This window comes from Meles meles, chromosome 10 (assembly GCF_922984935.1).
Source record: "Meles meles chromosome 10, mMelMel3.1 paternal haplotype, whole genome shotgun sequence".
NCBI lineage: Eukaryota > Metazoa > Chordata > Mammalia > Carnivora > Mustelidae > Meles > Meles meles.
Genome location: NC_060075.1, coordinates 22126108 through 22147564, shown reverse-complemented (window position 1 = coordinate 22147564; position 21457 = coordinate 22126108). Strand labels below are relative to the sequence as shown.

Here is a 21457-nt window from a genome sequence, read left to right as displayed (position 1 = left end):
TTTTGTCAAAATACAAAATCCCACTTTGTCATTTTTAATGCTCTAAACCCTGATTCCAGGTGTTCTGGCCTGTATTACTATTGCTAGGCCAGCAATCAGTGTATGGTAGTGTTAGTGTCTATCAAGCATGTATTTTTGATACATTTTAAACTTTTCCTTGTCTCTGTTTAAAGTGTCTGTTATAAAAATTACTTTTTAAGATTTTATTTATTTGAGAGAGAAACAGAATGAGAGAGAGAGAGAGAGAGTAAACATGAGAAGGGGGAGGGTCAGAGGGAGGAAGCAGACTCCCTGCCGAGCAGAGAGCCCAAAGCGGGACTTGATCCTGGGACCCCAGGATCATGACCTGAGCTGAAGGCAGTCGCTTAACCAACTGAGCCACCTAGGAGCCCTAGAAGTGTCTTTTATAAAAGGCTATATAATAGGTCTCTTATTTTGTTTAGCTGACCTGATACTTTCTCCTTTAAAGATTTTATTTATTTAAGTATTTTATTGAGGGAGAGAGCACATGGGGTGGGGGGACAGCTGAGCAGGGAGCCCGACCTGGGGCTCAATCCTAGGACCGAGATCATGACCTGAGCTGAAGTCAGACACTTAACCGAATGAGCCACCCAGGCGCCCCTTGACCTGACACTTTTAATAAGTAATCCTGAAATAATGTCAGTAAACCCACCCGCATTTATTCGAAATATTTTTACTTGCTAGGCAACCTCTACGATGGTCCCTCAGACTCTGTACTTTCGAAAACCCACTTTGCCAGGCAGTCCCCTCCCACATACTAGGCTTGGTCTCTGTAACCAAGGGAATACATCCGCGGTAACAGCAGGTCACTGTCAAGATTAACTAGCTTAGGGTGCCTGGGTGGCTCAGTGGGTTAAGCCTCTGCCTTAAGCTCAGGTCATGATCTCAGGGTCCTGGGATTGAGTCCCACATCGGGCTCTCTGCTCAGCAGGGAGCCTGCTTCCCCCTGTCTCTCTCTGCCTGCCTCTTTGCCTACTTCTGATCTCTGTCAAATAAATTAAAAATAAAAAAATTTAAAAAAAAAAAGATTAGCTAGCTTATACGGCACTGCAGTTTTCTGCCTGAGTCTCTCTCCCACTACTTCCTTGCTTTGGGAAAAGCCACTGCCATGCTGTAAGGACATTCAAGTAGACAGCAGAGAGGCTGCCAAAGCGAGAAACTGATGCACCTGGCCAACAGCCAGGGAGAAACTGAGGCTTGTCCACATTTACACGAGGGAAATTGGAAGTAGATCCTCCAGATCTAGATGAGAGCAGCTCTGGCTGACAGCTTGACTGCAACTTCATGAAGGACCCTGGACCAAAACCAGAAGCTAAGCCACGTCCAGATTCCTGACCACAGAAACTAGGAGAGGATGTTTGTGATAAGCTGCTAAGTTTGGTGCTAATTTGTCACACGGCAAGAGATAACTAATACATTTACACTGAACTCCACCTGATTTGTTTTCAATTTCTATACTCTATTGTTCTTCACTAAACTTTGATCAAGTTTTCTTTCTTCCATTTTTATTTTTTAAGCCTTACGTTCCATTTATATTCTTAGTTACTAGGCCATATGTTTTTCTGACAAAGGTTAACATTGATAATTAACATCTTGGGGTGCATGGCTGCTGGATCTCAGCATCATGAGTGCAAGCTCAATGTTGGGGGTAGAGACCGCTTAAATAAATAAATATAAGAAGATAAAAATTAACATCTTCCTCCCCAGAAAGACCAAAACAAGACAAAAAAAACCCAAACCAAAATCTTAGCATGCTTTCATTTCCACCTAATACCACCAGCTACCCCATTATTTATCATGTTGCTGTCTTCTGGAATCTGAGCTTTTTATTAAAATTTAAAAAGTTAAAATATTTATAATTACTAATGCTTATACTAATCCATTGTTTATTCTTACTTCGTAAATCCCACTGCTGCCTTCTGAGCGGGTATTTGTTCATGCTGGAGTAAATCTATGAATAATTCCTACAAAGTGATTGATAGACTATTCATGGTAAACCCTTATGCTTAAAACTACCTTGCTTTGAGGCCCACTGGTGAACGACAGTTTGGGAGAGTGTTCTAGGCTGACCGTTATTTCCCACAGCACTATGAAGACACTGCTCCACTGCTGCTTTGCATACAATGCCACAGAGAAACCTAAATAAAACTACAGGTTAAGTATCTTTGTTTTCATATAATCTCTAGAATTTTCTCTTTACCCTCGTTAAGAAAAAATTCAGTGTTGGGGCGCCTGGGTGGCTCAGTGGGTTAAAGCCTCTGCCTTCAGCTCAGGTCATGATCCCAGAGTCCTGGGATCGAGCCCCGCATCGGGCTCTCTGCTCAGCAGGGAGCCTGCTTCCCTTCCTCTCTCTGCCTGCCTCTCTGCCTACTTGTGATCTCTATCTGTCAAATAAATAAATAAAATCTTAAAAAAAAAAAAAGAAAAAGAAAAAAATCAGTGTTAAAGCATGCTCACTTATCTCTGCACTGCGTTCTACTTAGCCTCTGGTGCTGCATGTGTGTGTGCTCACTCTAAGGATCCAACCTTTCCGTAGGCCTGAGAACTGACCAGCACCTCAAAGCGTTAACTTCGTATTAAATTATATAAAAATACAGAAGATACACGAAATGTCTGTGTCCCCCTCACTCCCCCAAATTCATAGTCAAGTCCTAACCCACAGTGTGACTCTACTTAGAGATGGGGCCTCCAAGGAAGTAATTAAGTTAAATGAAGTAATGAAGTTAAATGATGTTATAAGGGTTGAGTCCTGATCTGATAGACCACTTGCTCTTGCCTGCTGTGTGTGTGTGTGTGTGTGCGTGTGCGCACGTACACAAATGTGCCAAAGGAAGATCACGTGAGCGCTCAGTGCTAAGGTAGCAGTCTGCAACCCAAAGGAGAGTTCTCACCCGACACCAACCCTACTGGCACACTAATCTTAGATTTCCTGGCTTCCAGAACTGTGAGCAAATACATTTCTGTTGTTTAAGCCCCCTAGTCTGCGGTATTTCGTTATGGCAGCTGTAGCATACTAGTACAGTAGCCGAACTTGGAGACGCCCCCAGGGATTCTTGGTTTCTGGTATTCACTCCCTTTTCTAGTCCCCAGCCACACTGAATAGAGTTGATCTTTTTACCCAAAACAATATTGCAGAAATGTTGAAATGTGGTTTCAAAGACTAAGTCACGAAAAAATGACCGACTTCTGCAATGTCATGAGGATGCTGAACAGCCCTATGGAGAGGTCTACGTGGCAAGGAACTCAGATGTCCTGCCAACAGCCTGCACCAAGGCACCAGTCATGTGAGTGAGTGACCCTGAAAGCAGATTCTCCAGCCTCCTCCAAGCCTTCCAATGACCACAACCCCGACCAACATCTTTTTTTTTTTTTTAAAGATTTTTATTTATTTATTTGACAGAGAGATCACAAGTAGGCAGAGAGGCAGGCAGAGAGAGAGAGAGAAACAGGCTCCCTGCTGAGCAGAGAGCCCGATGCGGGACTCGATCCCAGGACCCTGAGATCATGACCTGAGCCGAAGGCAGCAGCTTAACCCACTGAGCCACCCAGGCGCCCCCCGACCAACATCTTGATTACAATCTCATGAAGGATCTCAAGCAGGAGCCAGCTAACAACACTCCCAAACCCCTAATCTACAGAAACCGTGTGGGGGAAAATAAGTATTTGTCCTTTTAACCTGGTTGTTTTTCAGTAATCTGTTCTACAACAGGAGTAACTAAGTCCTAAGTGAATTATTACAAAGCTACCATGATGAAGATGAATATCTCAAGCTCCTAGACACCACCTCCCAGGCACAAACGGTCTTTCTGCCCTAAAGATAAATAGGAACTTTTAAGGCTACAGATCGGTTGTGCCTACCGAGTCTCAAATTAACTCCAACAGAACCATACAGAATGTATCTGTGTGACTTAGTGACATTTATCCACGTGGTTGCATTTAACAGGACTCTGTACATTTCTGTTGAACACTACTGACTATATGAACACGCCACAACTGATTTTCTCATTCTAACGTGGTCGGACATTCGGACTCCTTCCATCTGGACTGAATACAGCACTAGAGGTATCCTTGGTTTGTCTTTTGACGCACAAATGCATGCATTCTTGTTTGGTATTTAGAAGATGCCAACTGAGATTCTGCTCGGGGGTCCACTAAATTCAAAAATCAAAGTCATCTTTATAGTATTGAATATTCCAATCAAAGAAGAGGATTTAACCATTTATTCGGTTATACTTCAAGAACATTTTATAATTTTGTGTAGAAATGTATACGATTTGGGGTAGATATATTATTCCTAAGGATTTGATTTCAATACAAATAGTGCCATCTTTTCACAATTTTACTTGTTTTTCATGGTGAACTTTCTTTTTTAAAAAGATTTATTTGACAGAGAGAGAGAGAGACAGAGAGAGAAGCAGTCCCCCTGCTGAGCAGAAAGCCCAACACAGGGCTGGACCCCAGGACCCTGGGAGCATGATCTGAACTAAAGGCAGATGCTCAACCAACTGAGCCACTCAGGCATGCTCAAATTTTTATTTTATTCTGCCACTCAGGCATGCTCAAATTTTTATTTTATTCTGGGGCACCTGGGTGGCTCAATAGGTTGAACGTCTGACTCTTGGTTTCAGCTCAGGTCATGACCTCAGGATCCTGGGATTGAGCCCCAGATCAGGCCCCTCACTCAGCCTAGAATCTATTCCCCACCCCCACTCTGCCCTTCCCTCAGCTCACGGGCACACATACTCTCTCAAATAAATACGTCTTTTTTAAAAAATGTATTTTATTTTATTTTATGTAGAAAAGGCAAAAAAGAAGGAGAGGGTAGGGCAGGGGAGGAGCAGAAGGTCCTGAGGGTCATCATGACCTGAAGGTCATCATGACCTGAGCCTAAATCAAGAGTCAGACACTTAACCGATTGAGCCAGACAGATGCCCCTCAAAATCTTATGTTACTGATTGGTTGCTGGAATACAGAAATAAAATCAATTTTGGAATCTGACCTATCCAGTAACCTTGATAAATTCACATATCAGTTATATCAATTCTGATAGCTAATCCGTAGATTTTACATTCTCTACATACACAATCATGCTGTCAGCAAAGACAGTTTTTTGCCCTCTTTCCAATCCTTAGATTTTCTATTTTTTGATTTATTGCATCAAGTATGACTTCCAGTAAAATGCTGCTTAAAAAAATTTTATATATATTCATATATATAAACGTTAGTAGGCATCCTTGTTTCATTTATAATCTCAAGGGGAAATCCTTAATAGGTCACCAATAAGTATAAAGTCTACTGGAGATTTTTTTGGCACCTTATCAGAATAATGATGTTCCTTTCTATTCTTTGCTGTGAAAGAGATTTCTAATCATAAATTGTCACTCAATTTTATCAAGAGCTTTTTCTGCATCCATTACGATATTGAGATTATTCTCCTTTATTCTTTAAACAAGGAGTGTTATGTTGGGTTTTGACTGTTAAATGAACCTTGCACTGGTGGAATGAATGCATATTAGGAAATCCATTCATTATTTCCTCGTGTAGCTTTTCTACTCCAGTCTCTCACATCTCCCGCGGGAATTCCAATTACACACCAAGTGGTATACCAGTTGACAGTATCCCACAGTTCTCTGAAGCGTTTATTCTTCTTTCATCTGTTTCCTATGTTCTTCAAATCCTTCACTCTTTTGCTAGCCATCTCTAGTCTGCTGCTAAGTCTATCCAGTAAATTACCCATCTCGGTTACTGTCTGTGTGGCAGGCAGGACGGCCCCCCAGATGTCCAGGCTTCGTCCATGGAACCTGAGTATATGTTACCTTACATGACACACACCAACCCCTGGCTGACAGCCATTAAGGAAATAGAGACCTACTGATCTTTAACCACAAAGAAATGAATTTGGCCAACAACGTAAATAAGATTAAAAGTGAATTCTTCCCCAAAGCCTCCAGTGAGCATCAGCATCCTGCTAACATTCTGATTTTAGCCCATGAGACTTCTATCTAACCTACAGAATCACAGGATCATAAATGGATGTTTTAATAGCCATTATGTTTGTGATCATTTGTTATGGTAACAATAAAGAACCAATACAGATTTTGGTATCTGACAGTAAGATGTTACTGTAACAAAAACGTGAAACTGTGGAATTGTCTCTGGAAGCAGGCAGTGGGTAGAGGCTAGAGGTGGAATTCGGGGGAGCATGATGAAAAAAGCCTAAATTGCCTTAAACAGACTGCTATTAGAAATCTGGTCTTTAAGAACACTGCCTGTGAGGGTTCACAGACCACTTGTAGAAATCTGGTCTTGGACTCTATCCTAAGACAGCAGAATGCACATTCTTTTCAAGTGTACATGGAACATTCTCCAGAATAGATAACATATGAGGCCACAAAACAAGTCTCAACAAATTCAGAAAGATCGAAGTCATTCCATGCATCTTTTCTAACCACAACACTATGTAACTAGAAGTCAACCACAAGAAAAAATCTGGAATGAGCACAAATACATGGAGGTTAAATAACATGGTACTAAACAATCAATGGGTCAACCAAAAAAATCAAAGAGGAAATAAAATACATGGAGACAAATGCAAATGAAAACGTAACAGTCCAAAATCTCTGGGATGCAGCAAAAGAAGTTCTAAGAGGGAAGTTTATAGCAATACAGGCCTACCTCAAGAAGCAAGAAAAATCTAAAATAAACAACCTAACCTTATACCTAAATGAGCCAGAAAAAGAAAAACAAAATCGAAAACCAGTAGAAGGAAGGAAATAAAGATTAGAGCAGAAATAAATTATATAGAAACTAAAAAACAGAACAGATCAATGAAACCAGAGCTGGTTCTTTGAAAAGATCAACAAAATTGATAAACACTTAGACTCATCAAAAAAGAGAGGACTCAGAAAAATCAGAAATGAAAGAGGAGAAATAATAACCAACACCACAGAAATGCAAAGGATTGCAATAGAATATTATGAAAAACTATGTGCCAACAAACGGGACAACCTAGAAGAAATGAATAAATTTCTAGAAACATAACCTCCCAAAACTGAATCTAGTAGAAACAGAAAACTTAAACAGATTACCAGCAATGAAACTGAATCCGTAATCAAAAAACTCCCAACAAACAAAAGTCCAGGACTAGATGGCTTCTACCTGACATTTAGAGAATTAATACCTATTCCTCACAAACTATTCCAAAAAATAGAAGAGGAATGAAAACTATGAGGCCTGTATTGCCCCCATACCAAAACCAGATAAAGATACTACCAAAAAAAAATAAAAAGTACTATCTGTGATGAACACAGATACAAAAATCCTCACCAAAATATTAGCAAATCAGGGCACCTGGTGACTGCAGTCATTTAAGCATCCCACTCTTGGTTTCAACTCAAGCAGTGATTTCAGGGTAGTGAGATTGAGTCCTGTGTAGTGCTCCACACTCAGCACAGAATCTGCTTGAGTTTCTTTCTCCTTCTCCCTCTGCACCTCCCACTCATGCTCTCTCTCTCTAAAATAAATGAATAAATATTTTAAAAAATATATATATTAAAAAATCAAATCTAACAATCCTTAAAAAAAAAATCATTCACCATAATTAAGTGGGATTTATCCCAGGGATGCAAAGGTAGTTAAATATTTGCAAATCAATCAATGCGATATATCTCTTTAATAGTAAAAAGGATAAAAACCATATGATCACTTCAATAGATACAGAAAAAGCATCTGACAAAGTACAACATTCATTCATGATAAAAACCCTCAACAAAGTAGGTTTAGAGGGAATATACATCAACATAATGAAGGCCTTAAATGAAAAACCCACAGCTAACATACTCAATGGTGAAAAGCTGAAAGCTTTTCCCCTAAGATCAGGAACAAGACAAGGATGTCCACTCTAACCCCTTTTATCCAACATAGTACTGGAAGTCCTAGCCACAGCAATCAGACAAGAAAAAGGAATAAAAGGAATCCAAGTTAGTAAGGAAGAAATAAAACTTTCACTATTTGCATATACTATATATAGTATAATATATATACTAAAAAGACTCCACCAAAAAACTACTAGAACAGATAAATTCAGTAAGGTCAGGGGATGAAAAACTTCAATGTACAGAAATCCACTGCATTTCTACACACTAATAATAAACAGAAGGGAACTAAAGCAATCCCTTTCACAACTGCACCAATAATAATAAAATACCTAGGAATGACTTAACCAAGGAGATGAAAAACCTGTACTCTGAAAATTATAAAACACTAATGAAAGAAATTAAAGAGAACACAAATGGCAAGATACTCCATGCACATGGATTGGAAGAACAAACATTGTTAAAATGTCCATAATACTCAGAGCAATCTACAGATTTAATGTAATCCCTAACAAAATGCCAACAGTATTTTTTACAGAACTAGAACAAACAATCCTAAAATTTGCATGGAACCACAAAAACCCCAAATAGCCAAAGCAACCTTAAGAAAGAACAAAACCATACAGGAGGTATCACAATTCCAGATTTCAAGTTATACTACAAAGCTGTAGCAATCTAAACAGTAGGCTAATGGCACAAAAACAGATTAACAGATACAAGGAACAGGATAGAAAGGCCAGAAATAAGCCCAAAAATATAAGGCCAACTAATCTACAAAAAGAGACAAGAATATGCAACGGGAAAAAGACAGTCTCTTCAACAAATGGTGTTGGGAAAACTAAAGAGCTACCTGCAAAAGAATGAAACTGGACCAGTTTCTTTCACCATACACAAAAATAAGCTCAAAATGGATTAAAGACCTAAATATGAGATCGGGAAGTATAAAAAAACCTAGAAGAGACCACAGGTAGTAATTTCTCTGACACTGGCTGTAACAGTATCTTTTTAGATACATCTCCTAAAGCAAGGGAAACAAAAGCAAAAATGAACTATAGGGATTTCAGCAGAATGAAAGGAATCTGCTCAGCAAAGGAAACAATCAACAAAACTAAAAGACAACCTACTAATTGGGAGAGGTCATTTGCAAGGAGAGGACATATCTGATGGAGAGTTAGTATCCAAAATATATAAAGAACTTCTAAAACTCAACACTCAGAAAACAATCCAATTAAAAATGGACAGAAGACATGAACAGACATTTCTCCAAAGAAGAATATTGATTGTCAAAAGACACATGAAAAGATACCCTATATCACTCATCACCAGGGAAATGCAACCCCAAACTACAGAGATACCACCTCACACCTGTCAGAATGACTAAAATCAAAAACATGAGAAACAACAAGTGTTGGTGAGGATGTGGAGAAAAAGGTACACTCATACTCTTGGTGGGAATGCAAACTGGTGCAGCCACTATGAAAGACAATATGGAGTTTATGGTTTCTCAAAGTTAAAAATAAAAATACCCCATGATATTCACCCAAAGAATAAAAAAAAAAAAAAACCCACTAATTCAAAACGATACATGCACTCCTATGCTTATTGCAGCATTATTTACAGTAATCAAGTTATGGAAGCAGCCAAGTGTTTATCGATAGATCAATGGATAAAGAAGATTGGGTATGTGTGCGCACACACACACACACACACACACACACACAGAGCAGCATATTCAGCCATAAGGCAGAATGAAATCTTGCCATTTGCAACAACATGGATGGAGCTCAAGAGTATAATGCTAAGAGAAATAAGACAGAAAAAATATATGATTTCACTTATATGTGGAATTTAAGAAACAAAACAAATAAACAAAGGAAAGAGAGAGATAAACCAAGAAACAGACTCCTAACTATAGTGAACAAACTGATGGTTACCAGAGGGGAGGTGGATGGGGGTGAGGTAATAGGTGATGGGGACTAAGGAGTGCACTTGTTCTGATGAGGACTGGCTGATGTATGGAATTCTTAAATCACTGTATTGTACACCTGAAACTAACAGAACACTGTAGGCTAACGATACTAGAATTAAAAAGGAAGGAAGGTAGGAAGGAAGGGGAGGGGGGAAGGGAGGGGGAAAATCCAGTCTTGGAGGATCCTGCAAGAGCACAGAAGGAAGAAGAAGTTATTGCAAACTGGAGTAAAGTGGATCCTTGTTATAGGTTAGTGGAGAGATTAGCGAAATGGTATCCTGCAGTTATGCACGAAAGCATAACCTGTAGATAATGAACCCGACTCTTTACTGGAGGGAATTTTCCAGGGAAAGTGTTGAAGCTGTGACCTGGTTTCATCTTGCTGCTTATAGTAAAATGTGAGATGACAAATTCCACCAGTGGACAGCAGCTTCACCCTATGCTCATGAGTTCCAACCTGCCTATGGTATCTTCCCTTCCCAACAGTCTGCCCTAAAGGTCTTGGACTTGCTTAGCAAGCTCCCACGACAAATGCCAATTCCTTGTAATAAATCTCTTTATATATTTATCTGCTACACGTTCTGCTTCTCTGGTTGCATTCTGACTAGTAGGAATTTAAAGTTCTGGAATGTCCTTTTAGTTCCTTTTTATAGTTTTCATTTCCCCTGCTCATCCATTATAACTATTTCCCACTTAAACTCTTGAAAGCATCTTTTATAAATCTGCTCAAGTTTTTGTCTCCTGATTCCAATGTCCAGGTCATATCAGAGTCAGTATCTGTTGACTGCTTTATCTCTTAACTACTAGTCACATTTTCCAAATTCTTTGTACTTCTATCAATTTTTTACTGTATATAAACCACAGAGTTTTACAGTTTGAAATGGCCTTGGGGGGGCTTACCCCAATTGTGGTTCCCTCCTTTCCAGGATTTCCACCACAGGTTTTCATCACTCCTCCAATCTCAAACTATGTTCTGACCCCTCTTGTCCAGTAAATACTTTGGCTTTCTGTGATCCCACATCTGGGAACTGTAGGATCTCAGGAGACAAGTCAGAAATATAGAAATCTCACCTATTACAGCTTCTGCCTCTCAGACATCAATTTCCTTTCAGTTTTGCCTACTTTTCACCACTCACCAGTACTTCAAACAGTGGTGGGTTTTCCTACTTTTGAGGGAAGGCAAAGTTTTATACTAATGATAGAAGTATTTGCAGTGGACTAGTATGAACTAGCTACTCCACCATTACCAGAAGCAGGAAGCTCAACCGAATATATTTTTTTAATATTCCATTTTATCTTCTCTGTTGACATTTATGCTAGATCTATTTTTTGTGGTTAATTAAGAGATTAAAATATTCATCCTTCTACCATCACAGTCTACCATCAAATAATAAAACACTACTTCATGAACGATCTGAGCCTTACAAATGTGGAATTCTCTTTTCTTCCTTCATGCCTTTTAAATAAATAAATCATTAAATACAGCACTTCAATATTCTTTTATAAAAATAAAAGGACCAAACAAGATTCTTCATGTCACTTCTAGCTTTCATATTATTGCAGACCCTAAAATCTATAAGTATTTCTTGTTCAATATCAGTTTCTTACCACATTATTGGCGATCATAAACCCATATACCAGAGCATACATTAAAGTAAATTTTTTAAAAAGGTTGCATTACTTAGAATCCCATGAATTTTCTTTATTTGGAAAACACCAAATCCGTCTGTAAAATCAGCACTACCCAAAAAAATATTCATGAAGAAAATAAACTCAGAAGTAGGTTAACCCAGCAAACAGAAAATAACTGGGGGTTTAGATGAAGACACTTACCCCTCTTCGTTTTCTTTTAGTAAGCGACTGGCAATTCGGATCAGCATGCAGTAAGCAAACTGTGATTTGAGACCGGATTTAGTAAATTTATTCAACATCTTAGAAACAGCAAGGCGATCATTCTTTTTGAGGTGATACAGGACTCCCAGTGCATGGTACTAAAGAACAAGAAAAACGATGTCACACACAGAAAGCTGAGGAGAGAGAGAACAAACTTCCAGGAAAATCAAATCATATGGCCCTAGATTTTTAGCAAAGAGATACCCAAGTGAAATGTATACCAACAGAATATCTTTTTCATACTGAATCAAACACAGGCAAGACTGAGAGGATAAGAGCTTCACCCCCAGAAATCAAAGACTCAGATTGGACCAGTGGTATTAAAGAGGTGACCTACAATCCGAAGATGGCTCTAGAAGGTTCAGCGTGGCCCCACACATCCTTAGGACAAAGGCTCTCTGGTCCCAGGCTTTACCAGTGTCACAGGTCTCTGTTAGTGGCTTTAAGTCATCTGCGGCCATGTTAGTAGTTAAAGGAGTAAACTCCTAAAGCAGACTTAAGGAGTGTAATTATCGCGGCACTTTGTGTAAAAACACAATAAAAGTTAAAAGAGTGAGAATGTTCCTTGAGGGAAAAATTACTACTCTGTTTCCTCATAACTGAATATGCTAACGTGAGAAATTGTAAACACTGAAAGGGGATGAATACGTATCCTCCCAAGTACACAAAATTGCCAGTTAAAATTTTAATCTTATTCCTCTTAATTAGGAACTAATGAGTATCAAAAGATCTTCCCAAGAAGGTTTTTAAGTTTCACAAACTAAAAATTACTCTTCCCTGTTTGTGTAATGTCTACCATAACCAAGTTCTGAAAAGCCTAGAACTGGGACATCCTTCATCACAAATTATTTTTCAAATAAAGGTCAGAAATGCAATATGAAGGACCTTTGGAATGAGCATCTCCAACCACCACTGAACATAAGAATCTTTCTTGAACTTTCCTACAGCTTTTATGAAACACTCGCAGGGCCTCAGACGGTAATTCTAATCAGTGGGACACGTACTTGACAATACGTACTAATAAGCCGCTCCGTATTAGCCTTTAGCTAGTACACATCTGGGGAGTCAACACGTTGCCCCTAAGATAGAGGGTTAAAGAAATATGGTCCCAAGACCCAGTATGACTCGATGGTGGTACCTGGACCATAATGTTGTCGCTGGAAGCAGCTTCTTGGGCTTCGTTGACCCAGCGTTTGACCACATCATGGCTTATCTTCATCATGTGCTAGACACAGAGCAAAGTAAGAGGAGATCATGCACGATGACTAGAGGTTTGCAAGCACGAACTGGTTTTCTTAGAAAATCACTAACAGACATTTCCAAATGAAAGAGACAACTCTGTAGCTTTTAGGAATCTATTTCAAATCTCTACTCCCAAGGCAATTAATAAACCAGAAACTTTCTCCAAGATGTTGGGGCGGGGGTGGGGGTCGCTGAGAGACATGCATGAAAGGACTCGATGAGAGGGGAAGGACAGCAAAGGAAGGGCTAGTGAATGGTGCTTAAACAATGTTCGCACTCTGTGTTCTACTTCCAGGAAGTAGAACTCAACTGGAAGGGAAAAAAAAGAGAGAGAGAAATAGTACTGATATATCCCCTTCTTGACCCATTATATTCCATACCCAGAACCTCTTCTGGGTCTGACCTAATCCAGTCACACAGGAACAAGCGACTCTCATCAAATGCAAAGTGATAAAGCTGTGAAGGATGCATTTTGTTTGGATAAACAGGAGAAAGAAAAGGTATTGCTGAAACAAAGACCACTTTCCGGTAAGAAATTTAGAGTGGGACAAGAGGCTCTGGACTGAGGGACACCACACACGCTACAGAAAGCAGAGGATGAAGCGGCAAGAGGCAGAAGTACAGGTCACAAAGATTTAAAAAACAAATAAAAATTTTTAAAAATCGGCCAGTGTCTTGCCTGTCCACCACTTTCCCTTACCCTCATCTTCATTATGTATACAACAGAACTCTAACTACCAAAACTTTTCAACATGAAGATTTCCTGGGTTTTTTTTTTAAACCAAGATTTAATGTACATTTATTCTTAACATGCAGAACATATAAAGATTTCATACTGAATAAATGATATTCATTAAGCTAAAAAAGGAAAAAAGGAGGAATTTACATAAGTTTTGGGTACACTGTCTGAGATACGAATATCCAGATTTTATCACTGAAAAAAAAAATCTCAATTGTGCTTCTTCATCAGGAATTTCAACTGAATCTAGAACTCTGTCACACCTCGATTAGAAAGAAAACAAAACAAAACCCCAGAAAAATATAAGCTATAAGTTGATTGGCTGCTGAGACAGTAAGGACTTTTTAGAGACCTGTACAGCATCATACCAAGAGGGAAAATTTCATGTTTTTATCTGCCCATTTTAACGCTCCTCTGATAAAACCCTCCAGGATAAAGAGTGATGTATGCACATTTTGTGAATGTTTCATTTGTGAGAGAATCGCAGTAATTCTTGGTTTTTGTGGCAGAAACTAACGGCCGCTAGAAGCAGGTGGCTGCTGGCTCACTTACTAAGGAAGACACCAGTGCGGAGCTGGATACGCTGGAGACTTTGTCCACGATGGCTTGCTTCATGTATCTCTCGATGGCCTGCAGCATTGTTCCCTAGTAACGCGCATAAAGAAACGCTGTTGAAGCACAACATTTTCACCCAAAACTACGGCTTCAAAGTAATTTACAAAACCAGTCATCTATTTGTTTCTGTGCCAGTGTTTAGAAGGCATTAAAAGGATTATCATATAATAGAGTAATCCTACCCCAGAGGGCAGGACCCAGACAAAAATCTTCAAAGAGGAATATTTGAGTATATATGGAAGGAAAAAACTTAACTGTTCGACAATGACATCAACAGTCTCAAAGTGGAGAATCCCAGTTTGAGCAAAGGTGTAAGGAGAGGCTGAACTTACTCAGGGCAGTTAGAAAAGAAATTCCTAGATGGGGATGGAGCTGTTTTGAAATTCTGAAGATACCTCTGTATGAAGGGGATGTATTTTATTTGGGTTCCATAGAGTCCTCTCAATCAAATGGAACCCCTGATTATTTTAGATACCAAAGAATTAAATGTTAATATACTACTATAGTAAGCCCTCAATAGGAAATCCCCTGAAAATAAATTCTTTTTAAATTTAACTGGAGGAAAGCTGAGCACTGGGAGGCTGGTAGCAGATGAAGATGCGTAAACAGACGGAGATCAATACTCAGACAGCCTTATTGCCAGCACTGCCTCTGTCACGGCTTCTGTGATCAATTTAAATACGAAAACCAAAAACCACCACAGCCGAACAGCTGAGCGGCAAAGAACACTGTACCATTTCTACTACTCCTCTCAGCATCCAGGTTTACCATTTGTTGTTACACAACCTTTAAAACTTGAGAAGACTGTAACCATCCACATAAAACATGCCCAAGCATGGATAGAGCTGAAATATTATTCGATATCCTTGGCAATGCCCAGCCTGCCTTTCCTTTTAACCTTTCCTACTCAGAGTTCCTAGAGAGGGACAGCCTAATATACTCTATAACCTCATCCCTCCAGATGTCAGGGATGGAGTCAAGGTTAAACACCTGACTCACATCTACATGCTTACAAGCCACGGGCAGGCCGATGGCTAGCCAGGTTCTCTCCACTATTTCAGTGAGGAGGCCTGAGCCTGGTAAGTCGATGGATCATAATAGTAAATATCCTAGAAATCTTGCTGCTGAGTTCCTCAGAAATGTCCTATTTCTTGCTCTGGCACCTGTTGTAAGCTTCACCTCAAATTCTGAGAGATCTACACCCTATAATGAAGTTAAAAACAAAAACAAAAAAACTAAATTCAAATGGGTCTTGGTCTCCTGCAAGCAATGTTCCCCGACGAGGACAAAATTCCATGAGGGCAAATAGAGAGAGAAAGAGACCAATCTAAATACACAAAAGGAAAAGACGACCCGAAAGAAAAAAAGCCTGGAGGCACAAAAGCCTTTCTGGTGGTTTCGGTAATACCCAAGACTCACAAAGTCACACTAGGGAATACTATTACATGTACACGCCCACCTGTAGATAAACACACCGTCCCTTTTGATGACTCAGTAAACAAAGAGAACTTACATCAGTGATTCTGCAGAGGGCCCTGATAGCTGGGCCTCGGTACACATCTTCCTTTCCAGTCATGTCCTTAGTCAGACTAAGAGAAATCAAACGAGGTACCATGAAATCAATTAACACTTTCCTGTGGAGCCCACCCCCAGCTAATTCCCACTGTCCCCATAATTATCTTAATGCAGCGATTCATTCAGCAAATATTCACTGAGTGTCTTCTGCGGAATAACATTAAACCTACTGGGTAGAAGGCTCTTAAAACAGCAAGCAAAACAAAGTCTTCGCCTTCACGGAGCTAACATATGAATGAGAGGGGAGATAATATACTTTATCACATAAACAAAATATACAATTTTAGGTGCTTGTAACTGGCATAAAAAGTAAAGACAATGGTGAAATCCCCCAACTCCTAAAAACTCAATCAGACTCCTTAAAAGACACAGAATAAAATGATTAACTCTTGAGGTCATGCTCTCTCTCAGGAATGGCTTCCTAAAGCGACAGTTGTCAGTGGCTTCAGACCTTTCTACTACGTTTCAAAAATAAGCAGAAGAGTTGGACAGAGCTACTGAATTCCATAACCGTACTTTAAAGAGGTTTTTAGCCCTTACACGCTGTTATTGACCCTTTTATCTTCCTGTCCCCCAAACCGACTATCCATCCCCTCCCACTTATGCCTCCCCTTCACAGGATCCAAAACAGCCTACAACTCCAACTTGCTCCATCAGGTTGCCAAGAGGAGAAAGTTGTGAAGAACTGATAATCCTTCAACTTCTTCACTTTTTTTAATTGCAGAAGTATTTCCATGTAAGAGCATGCATTGAAAACATCCAGAAAGGCATAACATAAAGTCGAAGTCTCGCCTCACCCACCCTCACCTACAGTGCTGCTCAACTAAAGACAGTCATTGTGAACAGTCACTTATGTTTTCTTAAGGAACTTTTAAAAATCTATAAAACCACAGAGACACAAAAACACATGCAGGTGACTCTCCACTCTTCTGGCAGCTCCCGTTTTCACTTAATATATCTTAAGCTTTCTCTATTGGTAGATTTTAATTTCAGGTACTTATACATTTTTAAATATCCAAATATACACCTAAAATATCATTTTAATAGTGGCATAGATTTCCACTATTGGGATATAAATAATTTATCAACCAGTCTTTTTCATAAATATTTGCATTTTTCCAATTAGATAGAAACTGTGGCTTGGCAGGTTCAGTTTCTTCTGAGGTCTCTCTCCTTGGCTTCTGTATCGCATGAAAGCAGCCATGCAGAAGACATTAAAAAAAAAAAAAAGCATGGCTGTGTTCCAATAAAACTTTATTTACAAAATGAGGTGGCAGTTTTAGCCACAGGCCAAAGTTTGCTGACTGCTGCTTCGTGCTTCTCGCTTAGTTTGAGCTGCCCTGACAAAGGCTTACAGACAGGTAGTTTATTTGGGAATGTGTTCTGAGAGAAGGGAAGTGAAGACAGGGAGGTGAACAAAAAAGGAGGGAAATTAATAAAAGGAATTTTTTCTAGTAGGGCACTGCCACCGTAGGCATGAAAAGGAAAGAATTTACCCACTAGGTCTGAGCCACCGGCAGAGAGTTAAACCCAGAGTGTTAACTCCCCGTTGAGTTAAATTCACAGGTTAACTCCCACAGGTGAGTTCCAGGTGAGTGCCCAAACCGAAGCGCCAGAGAAATGGCAGGGCAAGAGGAGAAATGCAAGGCAGGCATGGCGTATGCCTGGAGTGAGGCACTACTGAGGCCAGGGAGCCGGCCCCTGCCCGGAGCAGCGGACCACAAGTAGCAGGGATCAGAGGGAAGGCCTGAGAAAACGGGAGTGGCTCAAAAGCAGCACCCAGAACCGTCCATCCTTTGCACCCCTCAAATTTGAACGTGTCCTCCAGGAAACTGAACGGATCACCAAGCCTCCGAGATGGTAACCATCCACTCCTTCTACAAGATGCAGGAAAATGACGGGCATTTGGTACAATCCTTGCTGCTACGACCCATTCCAAAGCTGTAACTGAGGTTCACCATCTCCTTCCCATAATCACTCCTCCTATATCCCCCTTGCTCTCTGCCAACACCTTAGCTCTCTTGGTCTGGTGTCTGATAAGTGGCTCACACCTTTACTCCAAGGGATGTGAGCTCTTTGTTGGGAGACTTTAGCAGGGGTGGACCACTGGTTGCTCCCTATTCTCTATTCGCCACTGTCTCAGACATGAATACACCAAAATATACTCCATACCTTGAATTCTAGATACAGTCCTCTCTTCCATGTTTGTATAGCAATAAGCCTAGCTCCAGACCAAGATCAAGGTCAATTACCTCTATGGTAACTGAGGACAGCAGCTCCTTTTTTTTTTTTTTTTTTTAACCTGCTGGTTAAATAATCCACTACATAAATAATCCAAAGTGGCCTAATGGTAGTCATCATTTCCAATGTGCAATCCGGCTCCCTGTCTGCCCTAGGACTTCTCCAACACTGGAGCGTGGGGTGGGTGCCTGTGGTTGCCAACCGGTCACTCAGACACACAGATCCAGAAGCGTGGGGTATTTCTGGGCTGAAGGCAAGCCTCAAACAGTGGGAACCAGGAGTCAATGGGACGTCCTACTTCCACCTCTTGATTCCTGGACCCACATACTATATTTCTCGGTACCATACACTATACTGACCATCCATTTAATGCATAGGCTGCATCCTAGAGGAGAATTTTCCAACTAAATAGGGTCCCATCTCTAACCTACAACCCCCGCTGAGCATTCCATAGGTCATCCCACCATTGCATCAGGCTGTCGGCTCCGAGGTGAAACAGAATATTGTAATACTACTGGATCTCTTAAGTCATGAGCCTACGGTCACACCACTTTTGTCACAAAAGGAGTGGCAATGTTGTGTAGAATATCATGGACATAAGAAACTGTACCACTAAGACCTACCAAAAACCCCTGGCTCATCTTCTATGCAGTGTTTTTGCCACGTAACTAAAAGAAACTTATGTTGTCAAATTTTTTATCGGTCTTTTCTTTCACTGCCTCTGGAATTATAGTCCTAACAAAGCTTTCCCCTACAACAAAAATAAAGAGGAATACACTCATGTTTTCTTTTGGTACCTGTAGGCTTCCATTTTTTAAATTTATATTCCTTATCCATTTAGTTTATTTGTGTATAGGATGTGAAATACGGACCTACTTTTATTTTTCCAAGTACTACTCAGTTGTCCCAGCATCATGTATCAGGAAATACCTCTTTATCCCAGTGACTGGAAATACCACCTTGGCGTACACTAAATTTCCATATGTATTTGGGTCTAATTCTATGCTTTCCATTTGTACCAGAAAATTCTGAAAATGTCGATCAGCATGGCCAAGGTGACTCATTACAGAGTTATCACACAATTTTATTCCGGGGTCTATCCATCTGCCAACATCACACTGTTAAGTGTTCAGGCCTTAATACTGCACGGACCTGTAGAGCTCACAGTGTTTCTACAGTTGTTTCCTGGTTCCTCTTAAATGTTTGTTTTTCCACACAAACTTTAGTATCAACTTTTCTAACTCCATAGTATATACCCTGTTGATTTTTCACTGAGATTGCCCTGAATTTACAAATTACTTTAGAGAGCACTGAAATCTTTGTTTGATTGATTCATGCAGAAACATTTGTTCAAGCAAACTTTGAGTCTTTCAGGGCTTTAAGTTATTTTTCCTCTTAAAAGTTTTTCTAAGGCGATTGTATCAATCTATATTCCCACAATATACTTGGTGTTGGAGCAGGCTTGTTGATTTTGGTGTTGTCAGGTTTTGTTATTTTAACTGAGATTCTAGTGGGTATGGAAGGATATCTCACTGAGGTTTCAATCTGCATTTCCCTCAGGACTAATACTACTGAGAACATTTCCATGTATTTATTGGCCATTTGTATACCCTTGTATGAAGTGTCTGCCTTCAGATTTTCTTAATCTCCATAGTTTCTCAGGTCACACAACAGTCTACATATGCAGAGTGGTCATCTACTCTATTAGAGTTCTATTCCTGCTGTAACAGAGGACCATGATTAGTGGCTTCAAATAAAATTTACTATCTTACAGTTCCATCGATTAGCAGTCCAACATGGGGTTCACAGAAGCTCGTTGAAATCTCACTGACTCAAAAATCCTGACCTTATCAAAAATCAGCTCAGTTAGGTACAGGTAAGACTAGGTATACTCTCTCCTGAAGAGAAATTCCTCTCCACTTGTGGGCCTGTGAAACTAGAAAACAAGTTCTCTGCTCCCAGAATACAACGGGGGGGGAGGGGGCTACCACAGGATAGCACTTAGACTTTCCTGTTCACAAGGGGAAAATGGAATGAGGGAAAAAAAAAAAAAAGTCACTGGTCCCAAGCAATTCTGAAATCCAGCCAGGCAAACCGGCGAAGGTTTCAGCTGCTGAGTAGAATTCTCCATGGTTCCCAGCTCCATGCTATGGGCCTGTACCCCTGCCCTCAGAGCCATCCTTCCTTTCTGTGAGGGCAGCATGGGTTTAAAGCTGAGCAGTCTTCTCGGCCGGTATCCCGTTGGGAGGATTTTGGGACCCTGACAACCTTCTTTCACTTTGTCCCCCTCCATCCCTTTCATCCAGACTGGCCTGGTGCTGTTGCTGTAAGCATCTCATGAGCCTTACGGGACCCCACAAACAGGCAGGGCCTCACTCCCTCAGACGAGGGCCTCCACCACAGAACTTGCCAAAGGAGGCCCATCTCTATTTCTGGCTTCTGCTTAGATGCCGAGGGAATCTATGAGTCACACTCCTGATCTCTTAGGAGTGTTGTGTGTGAGTGAAGCCTCTCTGACCTTTTCATCTTTCTGAGGTGTTAGCAAAAGGCTGCAGAGTATAACTCCTTTGACTTTTCCTGTAGAGCACACTTTCTTACTGAATGGCTTGATTTTTAGCATCCTTTGCCATTTTGGTAGGCTGAAAATTTCCCACATCAGAAACTCTTGATTTGGGGGCGGGGGGGTACGACTGACATAACCTATCTGTTTCAGGTGCACAACACGATGATGTATTTATAAAGAACTCCTGGCTCTTTAACAGGTGTCTCAATTCATTTCTCGACTCTCCACTTTTACTCTAAGAGAGTGGTAAAAAGAAACCAGGCTGCACCTTGACATTCCGGAAATCTCAGTTAAACAGCCAAGCTCACAAGTCCTGATTTCTATATAATCGTGGGACACAATCCTACTAAGCTCTCTGCCGCTGCAGGACGAGGGTCCCGTGCCCTCCAGTTGCTAACACCTTCCTCATTTCCTTCTGAGCCCTCCCAGGAGCACCTTTAGCGTCCACATTTCTACCAACAGTACGTTCAAAACATTGTGAGCGTTCTCTTTAGGGATAAGTGCTTTCTCTACCCTGCTCACTTTCTGAAGTCTGCCAAGGTCATGGACATCCGGCTTTCCACTAACAACTCTGTTCAGGGCAACGTAGGCCTTTTCTGTCATGTTCTCCAAATTCTTCCAGCATCTACTTATTGCCCAATGGCAAAGCCACTACCACATTTTCGGGTATTTGTTACAGCAGCGCCCCACTTCTGGGTACCAAGTTTTCCCCTCCAGCTTTGAGA

At 40.5% G+C, this 21457-nt stretch overlaps 1 protein-coding gene across 1 annotated transcript in view; it reads right to left on the bottom strand.

Moving 5' to 3' along the window:
• The window catches only part of COPG2 (COPI coat complex subunit gamma 2), a 115199-nt gene that overhangs the window by 70137 nt on the left and 23605 nt on the right, over positions 1-21457 (bottom strand). Inside the window, exons 6-9 of the mRNA XM_046021304.1 lie at positions 15867-15942; positions 14291-14383; positions 12896-12982; positions 11698-11855 (exon numbers count right to left, since the gene is read on the bottom strand). Of these exons, the coding sequence (XP_045877260.1) occupies positions 11698-11855; positions 12896-12982; positions 14291-14383; positions 15867-15942 (414 nt within the window). The remainder of the gene's footprint in view (positions 1-11697; positions 11856-12895; positions 12983-14290; positions 14384-15866; positions 15943-21457) is intronic.